A 14868-nucleotide genomic window follows, 5' to 3' on the forward strand; every position below is an offset into this window, starting at 1 on the left:
TTGTTGGTTTAAACAGTGGTATAATCAACAAAAGGAAGCTGATCGAGTGACAGAGTGTCGGAGAAACTCGAAAGATCAAATTCACAAAGTCGCACAGTGCCCGAAATAAAAAAGAAATCACATATCAAAGTCGCTGTGAAAAGGCGAGTTGTAGCCCACCGTCTGAGTGTCATATGAAAGCTTATTAGGGTACAGACAAAAAACATAGGCACACAGTGGGGAAAAAAGCACGAAATGTCAACTTTAATCTCGAAATTTCCACTTTAATCACGTAGTTTATTTTGCCATTAAAGTAGAACATCATAAACTTCATCTTAAAATCGTTTATTTTACTAGTTTCTCAAGTAGCATGTTAAATGCTTTTTTCTGTGTTTGATCTTCTATGTGCTCTATGTGTGTGAATCACTACGTGCTTCCGTTCTTTCTCTTTCTCCGACAGGACACAGAATGCATTACATTCGAGATATTACAGCTCTCTGAATAATTAAAATACTGAGATGTATACGTGATATCATTTTCATGATGATCGGAATGAAAGCATGTTATTAAACATGGGAACACGGTGGCGCAGTGATTGTTCATATCTCACGCAAGAGGCTTGCTGCGCCATGCGCGACCTTCAATGAAATAATTTATTACAGAAGTACTGTCTCTTTCAAACGTACTAACCTCCAATTCCTGTCCATACTTTTCTTTCTCCAATCGCCACACAATCAGCTCTGTAATAGACGTTAAGCCATCTGTAAGCTTAGAACGCCGATTCTTCAAAACTTTTAAGGAACATTGAAATATCTTCGAAGTACATGTTTAATTATTCTATTCGTCTATCCTTCCAGTGTCGCGTCAGCACCAGCAAGAATATAGCGCAAGGCAGGAGCTATCCTTGAACTAGCTATACGCTGCGGCACCGTGTCCTCACATGTTTAATTATTAGCAATACAGATTATTTAAATGAAGTTAAAGTTTTATCTGTATACTATAAGCAACATATTTTGCTGCATTTCATCTTAAAAATGATATTGTCATCATACGCGCTTAATAAAGTAGCACAGGTTGTGCAATATTATAACTGTAGTGCAAGTTTACAGTGAGGTGATTGAGTGCGTTTATAGTTCTTGGGATGAAACTGTTTCTGAAATGCGAGGTCCGTACAGGAAAGGGTTTGACGCTTTTTGCCGTGGTTGAGGTAGTGTGTACTTGAAACTGTATACCGATAATTCTCTTTCCGATCATCTGCTGCTGTGATTCACACTCAGATACAGTGATATAAATACTCCAAGTGGTGCAGTGAGAGTAATATGGAAAAAGATGATCCGCAGTGGCAACCCTTAACGGGAACAGCAAAAAGAAGAACAAGATGCAGTGAGCGTAACAACGCTAAAGCAGTTATGGTATTTGGAATACTATGGCTATTCCCTGGCCCATTATATTGCAGCAGGTTAATTACAATCAGATGTATTACACTAATAAACAATATGCAGTTAATTTCATTGTATTTATAAAGTCGCGTCAGGAATGTGGAGCTAAGAAAGAAAGGATGAGCACACAGGAACAGTAGTTTGACCATTCTGTGGACCATTATATTGTTACAGGTTAATTACAATCAGATGCATTAAATTTATGAACGATATGCGGTTAATTTCAGTGTATTTGATAAAGCCGCCGCCATGGATGTGGATCTAAGAAAGAGTAACCACATAGGAACAGTAGCGCTGCTTTGACACTGGGTGCCGCCAGTCTGCAAAACCGGGCGGATAAATTGCGTACGCCAAGGAATGAGTTACCGTGGAAATGTGCGTGACTTTACGTCAAGTTTAGGTTTTATACATCGCAATTTGAGCGTGGAAAGGTTCGTACGCAACATTTCTGTGCATACACACCGTTTATATATGAGGCCCCTGGAGTTGATTTGAGGTGTGGTGCTTGCATGTGGAAGATTTTGCTGTGAACAGACAACATGAGGTCAAAGGAGCTCTCCATGCAGGTGAAAGAAGCCATCCTTAAGCTGCGAAAACAGAAAAAACCCATCCGAGAAATTGCTACAATATTATGAGTGGCAAAATCTACAGTTTGCTACATCCTGAGAAAGAAAGCAAGCACTGGTGAACTCAGCAACACAAAAAGACCTGGACGTCCACGGAAGACAACAGTGGTGAATGATCGCAGAATCATTTCCATGGTGAAGAGAAACCCCTTCACAACAGCCAACCAAGTGAACAACACTCTCCAGGGGTAGGCGTATCGATATCCAAGTCTACCATAAAGAGAAGACTGCATGAAAGTAAATACAGAGGGTGCACTGCAAGGTGCAAGCCACTCATAAGCCTCAAGAATAGAAAGACTAGATTGGACTTTGCTAAAGAACATCTAAAAAAGCCAGCACAGTTCTGGAAAAACATTCTTTGGACAGATGAAACCAAGATCAACCTCTACCAGAATGATGGCAAGAAAAAAGTATGGAGAAGGCATGGAACAGCTCATTATCCAAAGCATACCACATCATCTGTAAAACACGATGGAGACAGTGTGATGGCTTGAGTGTGCATGGCTGCCAGTGGCACTGGGACACTAGTGTTTATTGATGCTGTGACACAGGACAGAAGCAGCCAAATGAGTTCTGAGGTGTTCAGAGACATACTGTCTGCTCAAATCCAGCTAAATGCAGTCAAATTGATTGGGCGGCGTTTCATGATACAGATGGACAATGACCCAAAACATACAGCCAAAGCAACCCAGGAATTTATTAAAGCAAAGAAGTGGAAAATTCTTGAATGGCCAAGTCAGTCACCTGATCTTAACCCAATTGAGCATGCATTTCACTTGCTGAAGACTAAACTTCAGACAGAAAGGCCCACAAACAAACAGCAACTGAAAGCCGCTGCAGTAAAGGCCTGGCAGAGCATTAAAAAGGAGGAAACCAAGCATCTGGTGATGTCCAGGAGTTCAAGACTTCAGGCTGTCATTGCCAGCAAAGGGTTTTCAACCAAGTATTAGAAATGAACATTTTATTTCCAGTTATTTCATTTGTCCAATTACTTTTGAGCTCCTGAAATTAAGGGATTGTGTTAAAAAAATGCTTTAGTTGCCTCACATTTTTATGCAATCGTTTTGTTCATCCCACTGAATTAAAGCTGAAAGTCTGCACTTCAACTGCATCTGAGTTGTTTCATTTAAAATTCATTGTGGTAACGTACAGAACCAAAATTAGAAAAAAGTTGTCTCTGTCCAAATATTTATAGACCCAACTGTAGGTTGGCAGGATTTTGGTTCAATTCTTTATATTTTACAATATTGGAACCAAAGCCCTTTTGTATTCGCTCACATCTTTACTCCGGCTAATCAAACAATGATAGTCTACCAAACTACACAGTAGGAGAGCTTGGAACAGCTACACCAGCACCATGCCAGGTTTGTCCTACTAATTCATTTCACAGATGAGAGATTCTCCCTTGTTAATCATGTTCTCAAAAGCATTTGACAAAACAGCAAAAGAGTTTGGTAAACAAAAAAAATCTATTGAGGACAATGTGAGTAAAACTCTCACCAGCCGTTATTGAAAAACAGGCCCAGTGTCTTGGGTAGTTCAAAGGAACTACTGGAGTGCCAAACCATACAGTGGATTGGCAGGCTTAACAACAACAATGTCCAGTTCAGCACTCTCAAGTATTTTATTTTATATGCTGTAGGACCTCAATGATATAATTCTTTTGGAAAATGTCTGGCAAACATCATGGCACTGAATCACGTAGCTTACTAAAAAGTAAGCATTGCAATAGCTAAAACAAGTAGTCCTGTAACTTGTCAGTGAGACCACTCTGATCATGCATTGGAAGAACTAGATGAGAACAGCCCAACAAAGCTCACCAGTCCTATCCACGTAATTCTTTTAAAACGAGAGATTCTCATTTTCATTGACCTTCTCAACAGCATTCAAGAAACCAACAAAAGAGTTTTTTGAGAAATCTCTTGAGAAGAGTGCGAGTAACATTTTCACTCCCCTTTATTGAGAAACAGGCCCAGGGTCTTGGGTAGTTGACCGTAACTACTAGAGTACCAAAACATACAGTGGAGAGGCAGGGCATGGGGAGATCATTTCGTTCAGATTTTTCATAGACATACCCTAATACTGAGATGTTAGGTGTTTTAACCAAACGTGGGGTAGAGCATCTGGACCAGGTGTCTTCCCATAAGCAGCAGTTCAATAGGAGTTTGGCTTCTAGTTTATAGGCCATTCTATTCCTTTCATTGTTTGGGTTTTCTGTTCCAGTCTGTAGTTTGCTTCTCCATGTTACTTTATTGTTTTGAGCACCTAAACATATTTTTCTCCAAAATGTTTGTTTCTTTGGATTGTCAGGTAGAGAGTTTACTTTCAATGTAACTTTTATTCTTTTTCAGATTTTCTTGAAGTAGTCTGTTCTGTTTCCTTTATATCTTAACTTTTAGCATCTTGCAGTATTTCGAGTTTGTTTGCCATGGTAGCTCGTCATGGATTAATATGCAATTCTCTCATTTCACTTGTTGAATTGTTGCTAGGACTTTGTGATCTCACCCATTCCATACATGCTTTGATTAAGGCCACCTCTCTGCATAGAACATCGTTTTTATACGACAATTTATTTCATCCGAGATGGAGTCCAATTTTGTTAATGTCTCCTTGCCTTGATTTTCTTCTCTGCTGTTACTTTAGAGGTGATGGGTTTTACTGCACAATAGCAGACCCCACGTACTGTTATCAAGTCTATCAGTCTGTGCACTGCTGGATTTGCTTTCTCTCAGTTACAGCCTTTTCCAGCTTACTTATAGTATTCCATCCAGTGTGGTTTACTGTTAAATCACTTCTCTCTTTTTAATGACTGCTGTATATTTGTTCATTGATCAAATCCAGGATCTCTTCTTGAATTTCTTGAATGACTTTGTGCTTTTCATGAATGTGTCATTTCTGCTTTTGAGGTGTTCTCTTATGTTGGTTTACTCTTTTTCTATCCGAGTCTTATTTTTTTTTTATATTGAACCATTGGGGTGGTTATCTTGTGATTGTTGGGTGGTATGTGTTGAATGTAAACTTTGTTCTTACTTTCATTCTGTTGTACCTCCCCTCCATCCCTTGCATTATGTCTCAGTTTACTGTTAGTATTTCACTGTTTGAGAATTGGTTGCTTTTGAGGACATTGCATTTCTGGCTAACATTTCTCTGGTTGGGCGGCACGGTGGCACAGTGGGTAGCGCTGCTGCCTCGCAGTTGGGAGACCTGGGGACCCGGGTTCGCTTCCCGGGTCCTCCCTGCGTGGAGTTTGCATGTTCTCCCCGTGTCTGCATGGGTTTCCTCCGGGCGCTCCGGTTTCCTCCCACAGTCCAAAGACATGCAGGTTAGGTGGATTGGCGATTCTAAATTGGCCCCAGTGTGTGCTTGGTGTGTTTGTGTGTGTCCTGCGGTGGGTTGGCACCCTGCCCGGGATTGGTTCCTGCCTTGTGCCCTGTGTTGGCTGGGATTGGCTCCAGCAGACCCCCGTGACCCTGTGTTCGGATTCAGCGGGTTGGAAAATGGATGGATGGATGGATTTCTCTGGTTGACTCTGTTCATATTTGAGTGTTTATTTCTGATTTTCCAATATGTACATTTCATCTTTACATGTACTTTCACTGCTGATACTTTTATGCTAGCGTATAAATGCTGGCTTTCTTTCCTGTGTTATTTCTTCTTTTGCTGTCCATCGTAAATATTCTAATTTCTCTTCACTAATTTGTTTTCTTTCCTCAGGTATTCCACTTAAATATCCTAAATTTGTAAATGTTTTCTTATCCAATTTGGAAATTGAAATTACATTTTAGTACTGCAATTTGTACAAGACCTCTCAGGATGAGAGTTGAGAACTCAAGACCAGTTGTGCAGAAGTCGAGGTACATGGTCTCCTCTTTATCTTCATTTGATCACCGGACTGTGTCTTGTACACTTATATGGTCCTGTCTGTTCCTTTGTGGTGTAGCAATGGTGAAACCTTTTATGGCTCTGAAGATTGATCTTTATTTTAAGAAGCAATAAGCCTTTCTCTGGGTTAATTTCTCCAAATTTTCTTGGCATGCTTAATATCAAAACATCAACTGATCCTACCCTTGAGTCAGGGTAGTCTAGGTGTCCTGCTGTATTTCTTACTTCTTTTAAGTTTACACTTCTTTCTGCAATTCATATAGAGTTATGGTAATTGGTAGGATGTCAGGATGGGCCTGTAAGTTTCTGTTTATTAGTCATGTTGATCCCAGCATAACAATTTGTCTTCTTTTCTAGTCCCAAAATAACATATCTTAAATTGCATTTCCTGGTATTTTATTTTTTTGCCTCTCCTTTCTCACAAACGTGTAGTTACTATGAGCTGATACCTCTATCATCCAGGCTTTATAAGTCTAGTCCAGTATAAGACTAATGCTGTTTTAGACTGCTGTCTCCTGTGATGCAACCTCAGCTCAAAAGAAGCACAACGCCTGAAGAGACTTATTAGCAAAGCCTGTTCCATCACAGGGCAAACCCGGGACACACTGGAAGCTGTCATGGAAAAGAGGATGATGGAAACACTGGGATGCCATCATGAAAAATCCTCTCCAGGAGGTGCTCTTTTGAAGACACTTTTTAGCCACGGGCTCATTCCAGTGCAGACTGCTAAGAACAGCCTCTCTGAGTGTGTTTTCTGCCCACTGGACCAGGTAATTCAAAACTTCCTCCTTATGTACTTATTAAGTTCACTTTCAAAATATCTGCACAATATAGATTTATTTTCATTGATCAACAGGTTGGCCTTATTATTTGTCCTATGAGTCTATCCTTGATTTTTTTTTAGGTTCTGCTTCTGTAAGAATTTGAGTTAAAGTTAATGCAATCCAATCTAAAATCTGGTTTTCCGGCATCTGTTTTTCTATAAGTTGGTCTTGGTGTGTCCAAAGCGACTAACACCTCCTCATTTTCCACTACGCAGTATGGATTGTGATCCCAGTGCCTTTTTCTTGCTGGCAAAGTTGTACTTCTTGTAGAGTTTCCAGTGAAATTCCTGTTTATAAATCTTCAGCCATCAGTACCTCGCACCCAGCAATGAGACGTGTGATTCTTTGCATCTCTGGCACTTACCAGTTATGCAATTTTTCTATTAATACCCTGAAACACCTAATTCTTAATCAGCTGTCTCTCTCCTGTGTGAATTCTTTGGTGCCGCTGAAGATGGTTCTTGTGCGAAAACCGCTTCCCACATTCAGAACAGCAATAAGGCTTCTCTCCTGTGTGAATTCTTTGGTGACTCTGAAGATGGTTCTTTTGTGAAAACTGTTTGCCACATTCAGAACAGCAATAAGGCTTCTCTCCTGTGTGAATTCTTTGGTGGCTCTGAAGATGGGTCTTTTGTGAAAACTGCCTGCCACATTCAGAACAGCAATAAGGCTTTTCTTCCATGTGAATTCTTTGGTGGATCTCAAGAATGCTCTTCAACAAAAAATGCTTACCACATTCAGAACAGCAAAAAAGCTTCTCTCCTGTGTGAATTTTTCTGTGGTTATGAAGACTGCCCTTTTGTGAAAATCGCTTGTCACATACAGAACAGCAATAAGGCTTTTCTCCTGTGTGAATTGTTCGGTGTCTCCGAAGGTAGATTTTTTGCGAAAAATGTTTGCCACATTCAGGACAGCAATAAGGCTTTTCTCCTGTGTGAATTCTTTTGTGCCTTGAAAGGGCCTTCTTGTTTGTTAATTGTTTTCCACATTCTAAACAGCAATAAGACTTCTCTCCCATGTGAACTCTTTTATGCCTTGAAAGGGCCTTCTTGCTTATTAATTGTTTGCCACATTCTGGACAGCAATAAGACTTCTCCCCAGTGTGAATTTTTTTGTGCCTTGAAAGGTAACTTTTTCTTGAAAATTGTTTGCCACATTCACAACAGTAATAAGGCTTCTCTCCCGTGTGAATTGTTTTGTGCCTTGAAAGGTTGCTCTTGCTTGATAATTGTTTGCCACATTCAGAACAGCAGTGAGGTCTGTCACCTGTATGAAGTACGAAGAGAAAAAAATAAGAGCTTATTATCAATCTACTTCAATATTCTACATTAAATAAATTGTGGAGGAAATTATGAACAACCTTTTATAAGCCTAAGGAGCTGAAAAACTTGGGGTAATTTACCCTTCTGTATTACGACAACAAACGAGCACAATCACTGGACACAAGAAGATGAAATAAGTTAACTAAACAGATTGTGTGAGAGACCCAACTGACAAGATAATTAGTTACATTTTGTTAACTATATTACAGATCTACATCATCATTTTCTCTTCATACTCTGAAAATACGAGGGGGAGTCAAGCTAAAGTTAGAAAATGGAATGGACCTTAACAAAACTGATAAGGTCATTTCTCAATGTAGTCTCCACCCTTCTCAATGCACTTGTGCCACCTGCCTGGAAGGAAGTGCACTGCTTTCTTCTCATCGTCATCTGTCTTGAATTGACAACCACCCAGATGTTTTTTTTAGCGGTCCAAAAAGATGGAAATCACACAGTACTAAATCTGGCATTAAATAAGGAGGATGTGGCAATACCTCAGACTTCAATATCTCCAGACATGCCTTGGTGTTCTTAGCAGTGTGTGTGTCATTGTCTTGCAGCCAAAGGACTCCTTGAGACAGCAGGCCCGGTCGATTGGATCGAATAGCAGGGTTCACATTGGTCTCCAGCAAGTCACAGGAACTTGAACTAGTGACTGGAGTACCCCTCGGCATGGAGTGTTTGACAATAAGGTGCACAAGTGGCTGCAAAGACAGGTCAAAATCTTTAATTCTGCTGGAATCCGGGCACTGCCAGGCAGCTGGCGCAAGTGCATTGAGAAGGGTGGAGACGACATTGAGAAATGACAGGATTAGTTTTGTGAAGGTTCGTTTCATTTTCTAATAAATCCTTTGGCTTGACTTCCCCTCGTACTATTTAAAATAATCTTGCTCTAATTTTATTTGCTACATTTAATCTGTGTAAAGCAAAATTCCTAATGTTTGCATGAAATTGTGTCCCCGTGTTCTTGATGAACTCATTTTAAAGTCACAGTCTCGATCCACTGAACTCACTCCCTTCATAATTTTAAACACTTCAATCAGGTCTACTCTTAATCTTCTTTTGCTTAAACCATAAAGGCTCAGCTTTTTTTTAGTCTTTCCTCATAACACACCTCACCAGTGTGTTATAAAGCTCAAGCATAAATTTATTGCAATACAATTCTATATTTGTACAGCATTCTTTAACGAAGGCAGGCTTACATTGCAAAAATGTACAACTGCAATGAACAAAAAACTACTGAACCTTAAAACAACATAGATGAAGTACATAAACACACAGTAAAGCACATCAATTCATCTATTCATTTCTATGTTTCTGACAAAAAGCTCAAGACCACCCTTTGAGGCTCATAACTCTCACCTCTAAAGCTTACACATATTTTTACTTCTCACTTACTTTGTATAAATGTCGTTGTAGGTGATGGCCCATCTTCCTGAATTTTAACAGATGTAATTTCCTCAGTCGTCTTTGTGTCAGACTGTAACGATTCAGAATTCACATCGATAAAAGGCTCATAAGGTCTGTTTTGAGAAGAGTCAAACTCAGTCACCATTCCATCTTGACACCCATAAGAAAGTTTGTCTTCCTTGACACTCTCCGTTCTTTTATTTTTGTGTATCTCAATGCTGACAGACGTCTCCTCATCCTCCTCTTTAATGGCCACTGACCCCAGTTCACAATCCTCATCTTTAATGCCCAGGCTCTCCTGTTTTGGGTGGACCGGCTCCCATTCACAGTCCTCCTCCTTAATATTTACACTCCTTTGCTCCAGGATATTTGTGTCAGCCTTACATTCCTCCTTTTTGACATCCATCTAGGCGTTACAGTAAATGGCAGCGTTCTCTCTTCTCCCTGTGGAAAGAACAGGATTTTATTCCAACAAAACTGCAAGTTTTAGATCTAAAGACATTGGCACTGAATTCTACATCTTCTCAGTTAAAAGTTTAAACCTAGTAAGGCAGTAAATATCATGTACACTGTAAGTCATTGCTGTTCATATAAACTTATCAGGTGTAAACAAACTTAGGATTGCATTGAGGGTTCAATAGACTGGAGGGCGACGACCAACTCCAACAGTTGTGGCTCAGCAGTTTTCATTACTTGGATTAAACATGTTTTCTAGCTTTGGCTGATGTGTAATTTATGATGCCTGCCTTACATTTTCAGTTGTAAGTTAGACAAACACCTTTGCCTACTGACTAACTAATACCAATTATAAAAAATAATTAAAAACTCAATTTTTAAACTGATGTGTTTTGTTGAATGGTGAACTTCACCTTTGCAGGAGTAAGCAGCTCATTGACCTGACTTGAGCTCCTCAGACATCCTTCAGTCCTTGGAAGGTCACTAATAGTGTTTAAAAGTAAAAGCACTGTTAGGAGCACAAGCACATTTGCTTAACATAATTTAACTTCAAGTACGTCAACTGATTTTCAGTGACAATTTGCTGGAAATAAAGGACGCAACAACTATCCTTTGTTATCCCAATGTAAACTGTTCCAGAAAACATCTGGTTGCAAACATTCACATAGAGGAAGCTTCCATTATAGTACTTTTTATGGAAGGAATAAAGATGCATTCCCAGCACATTCACACTCCCCCAACCTATTTGCCCAAATATCAATAAAAACATTACAGTCCACCAAAGATTTCTTCCTAATGTAATCATTTAACAATTATTAACACTCATTAGTGTGTCTGTTTGTGAGCAGTACACAAGTACACTGAACAATGCTATACTGTACTGGATTACAATTATGTTTTCCTTCTACATGGGAATGAATGTGTGCTTCAAATAAACAATTTACACCCTTCATGCATGCACGTAACATGTAGCAAAATAAAATACACCAAGAGTAAAAAAAGGAAAAGCACAGCACCTTTACAGGATGGCATCTGGACTATCCATAAACTGGACCATTGGATCATTTAAATGGCTTTGTTGGTGGGCACTTAGCTCAGTTTTTAACTTGGAAAATACATTTTGGCTATCATATTGTCAAGAGCCGTAACAGCAAATTTACAGATGGAGAGATTACAAATATCTGGGGACAACTATAGTAGTAAAGGATGGTGAATGGTGTGACAATCTACCAGTCTTCATTCTAGATACATTCATTAACAACTAGAATCCCTGAAGCCTACGAAAAAACTCACAATCCCGGGCCACCTTAAATTCCTTTGCAACTCTCCATCAGCGTCTTGTTTTGCAAATGTGCTGATCAGCACAAGCAGCCTGCTATTATTATTATTATTACTATAATATAATAAAAACATACATTTGAGTCTGTAACACCCGGTGTAAATTTATGCTACTTGTAAAAGTTAGTGCTTGTTTTTTTATTACTCAATTTTATTCTCTCAGTGACGTTCACGTGGTACAACGAACTTGCCTCTCCCTCTCTGAGCTGATGCCGTTTATCTCCATTGTTTTCACATGATCAGCGATGACCACAGTTGGTGCTGTGCTTGATGCCTGATCAGAACTACATTTCTCGAAACTTCATAAAGTTGTTTTTTTTTTTTTTGTTTTTATTATTAACCCTTAAACCACCACATACTTGGGGGTTAATGCACCCCTGGACGCCGAATACTTTTTTGCTGCACTTTTGCCGCTGCACGTCAAAATTCACAAAGAAAAAGTGAAATGTTAATGGAACACATATTCTTTTTCATGAGAAGAGCATCACAATTACTGCAACACTGATCATTTTACACACTGCCAATGAACAGTAAAAACTTTTTCAAAAAAGTACTGCAACAATCAATTATTATATGTACAAGGTGCAACTGCTGCCATTAATTAAATTCAGCAAATCACCGAGCCAACTGCGCTTGAACTGGCTGCACGTAAGCACACAGAGATAAGCGCTGATGCTCTCAGGCTAGTCTAGTGCAGAGGCTGAAACCCAGGGACTGTGATGCTGCAGTTCTGCCGGGGCCGGCAGTGGTCATGAGCTGGCTGCTCAACGAATATACGGCACTGACTGATCAGCTCCGGCGTGCTGGCAAATTGCTCTGTGATGCAACTACAGCCGGTTGCAGCATTCAATGAATATACGTCGCTGTTGTGGGGTACAAAATCTGTACATTTTGGATTATATTTTCATTATATTTTGTTCAAGACAAGACATCAGATGAACTACGAGGGTTGTCTGGGTTCTGCGCGGAATCACTCGAAATAAGTAGCCAAGGATTTTTTTTTCTATTTTTCTCATGTACTTCGATCCTTTTTAAACTTTTTCCAAGTATTCACCGCCAACATCAATGCACTTTTGGGCTCTTCTGACCCACGCCGCAAAACACTCGCGAAAGGCTGTCTTTGGGAGGTTGTCCAGCTGTTCTTTGACAGCTGCAATCAGTTCCTCTCGAGTTTCGAAGTTGTGGCCTCGCAGGGGTTCTGTCACCTTCAGGAAGAGCCAAAAGTCACATGGTGTAAGATCAGGCGAGTAGGGTGGCGGGTTCAAAACGTTGACACCACTGTTTTCAATGAAATGCTTCGTCGCATTAGCTGTGTGGGCTGGCGCATTGTCATGATTCAAAAAGTGCCTTCGCAAGTTCTTGGACCAGCCTCTAGCCATCGCAGAAAAAACGTCAGGCAGGCACCGAGTGGTGTACCACTCAGAGGTCACAGTTTTCCTCTCCATCAGCGGAATTGACGCGACAATGCCATCGATGTTGGAAAAGATGGCAACATTGTGCGTTTCACTGAGTGGATTAAACCATCAGAAAAGTTGTAAAAAATCATCACTCGAAAGTCACGCATGCACGGAGTCGGGAGCTTCGCCGCTAGCGCCGGCTGCGCACTCTCAGTTTGTTTGCTTCTCGTGTTCATTCTGAAGGAAGAGAGGGAGCAAAACATCTGAACAAAAACATGCAACCACTTGAATAATCCCTCTACACAGCAGAACAGGTTTCGACAGGCTGACACTCGACAAACGATAAAATTCTGCGCGGAACCCAGACAACCCTCGTACATTCAGGACAAATCAAAGCATGTTTTCTCACCAGTTATATCTCACTTATAAAACAGCTGTTCCTTTAAAGAAAGGAAGACATGCTGGTGGCTCAATTACTTTATAACCTGAGAAAGGATGGACATCTAATTATTTTACAGCCTGGGAAAGGAAGATCTGCCGATACCTCAGAGAACATAAAAAAGTTTTATTGTTTGGGAAAACGGACAGTGAATTAATTCTTCATAGTGACAGCCAGCCAATCAGAATATCTAATAATCACATCTTGCAAACCCCCCTAGTAGAATTTTAGAATAAATATGCCTCATCTGAGGAGTGATATAGTGAGTAAGGAAGTAAGGAAGGAGGGAGGAAGAAGAAGGGACGAAGACATCACTGGTTGTCAGAAAAGCATCATGAACAGCTACGAGTGCTCAATCACAAGCCGCCTGCGACATTCATCCTTGTCATCTCTACATTTTTTCTAAAGACAATATATATATCCAGACTTTTCTATCAGTCCTATTTTCTATTATTCTTTGTTCCAGTGGTATTATTATTATTCCTGTAATTAATACCATGCTGCTTTTAACTTTCTATGCTAATGTCTATAGAGTTATTGAAGTACAGTAATCCCTCCTCCATCGCGGGGGTTGCGTTTCAGAGCCACCCGTGAAATAAGAAAATCCGCGAAGTAGAAACCATATGTTTATATGGTTATTTTTATATTGTCATGCTTGGGTCACAGATTTGCGCAGAAACACAGGAGGTTGTAGAGAGACAGGAACGTTATTCAAACACTGCAAACAAACATTTGTCTCTTTTTCAAAAGTTTAAACTGTGCTCCATGACAAGACAGAGATGACAGTTCCGTCTCACAATTAAAAGAATGCAAACATATCTTCCTCTTCAAAGGAGTGCGCGTCAGGAGCACAGGCTGTCAGAAACAGAGAGGAAAGCAAACAAATCAATAGGGCTGTTTGGCTTTTTAGTATGCGAAGCACCGCGGCACAAAGCTGTTGAAGGCGGCAGCTCACACCCCCTCAGTCAGGAGCAGAGAGAGAGAGAGAGAGACAGAGTTTGTTTTTCAATCAAAAATCAATACGTGCCCTTCGAGCTTTTAAGTATGCGAAGCTCCGTGCAGCATGTCGTTTCAGGAAGCAGCTGCAAAAAAGATAGCAACGTGAAGATAATCTTTCAGCATTTTTAGACGAGCGTCCGTATCGTCTAGGTGTGCGAACAGCCCCCCTGCTCAATCCCCCTACGTCAGGATCAGAGAAAGTCAGCGCAAGAGAGAGAAAGAAAAGTAAGCTGGGTAGCTTCTCAGCCATCTGCCAATAGCGTCCCTTGTATGAAATCAACTGGGCAAACCAACTGAGGAAGCATGTACCAGAAATTAAAAGACCCATTGTCCGCAGAAATCCGCGAACCAGCAAAAAATCCGCAATATATATTTAAATATGCTTACATATAAAATCCGTGATGGAGTGAAGCCGCGAAAGGTGAAGCGCGATATAGCGAGGGATTACTGTAATAAGTTAGATTTCTTTGAGCACCTGGTGCAGCCGGAGGTTTGCCATTACCTTTGTGCTGCGAGGTTTATTAAGGCAGCGAGTGAGAGCTCCACTCAATAGTAGAGAACAGTATGCAAATTAAGGCATTCTTGGCTGATAAATGGCCTATAGTCAAGGCTGCTGAGCCTTTGTATGTCTGAATATATCCTTCTAGACCAAAAGTAATATTTAGGTTTGAGATATCTTTAAAACATTGTATGTTGTTCGTGCCGATAATAAGTAAGTCTCTTGAAGAGCTGAGAGAGTGATAGGCTGAGTTATTCA

General features: G+C 40.3%; 1 protein-coding gene and 1 long non-coding RNA gene across 2 annotated transcripts in view; both read right to left on the bottom strand.

Moving 5' to 3' along the window:
• LOC127527891 (uncharacterized) overlaps positions 1 to 14868 on the bottom strand; it is a 406786-nt gene that overhangs the window by 129444 nt on the left and 262474 nt on the right. The gene's annotated exons all lie outside the window — the stretch shown is intronic.
• LOC114668967 (zinc finger protein 660-like) overlaps positions 1 to 14868 on the bottom strand; it is a 43664-nt gene that overhangs the window by 1692 nt on the left and 27104 nt on the right. The window contains exons 3-4 of the mRNA XM_028825026.2: positions 9471 to 9926; positions 3247 to 8016 (exon numbers count right to left, since the gene is read on the bottom strand). Of these exons, the coding sequence (XP_028680859.1) occupies positions 7151 to 8016; positions 9471 to 9888 (1284 nt within the window). The 5' untranslated portion in view covers positions 9889 to 9926 and the 3' untranslated portion in view covers positions 3247 to 7150. The remainder of the gene's footprint in view (positions 1 to 3246; positions 8017 to 9470; positions 9927 to 14868) is intronic.

Source organism: Erpetoichthys calabaricus, chromosome 1, assembly GCF_900747795.2.
Source record: "Erpetoichthys calabaricus chromosome 1, fErpCal1.3, whole genome shotgun sequence".
Taxonomy (NCBI): Eukaryota; Metazoa; Chordata; class Cladistia; order Polypteriformes; family Polypteridae; genus Erpetoichthys; species Erpetoichthys calabaricus.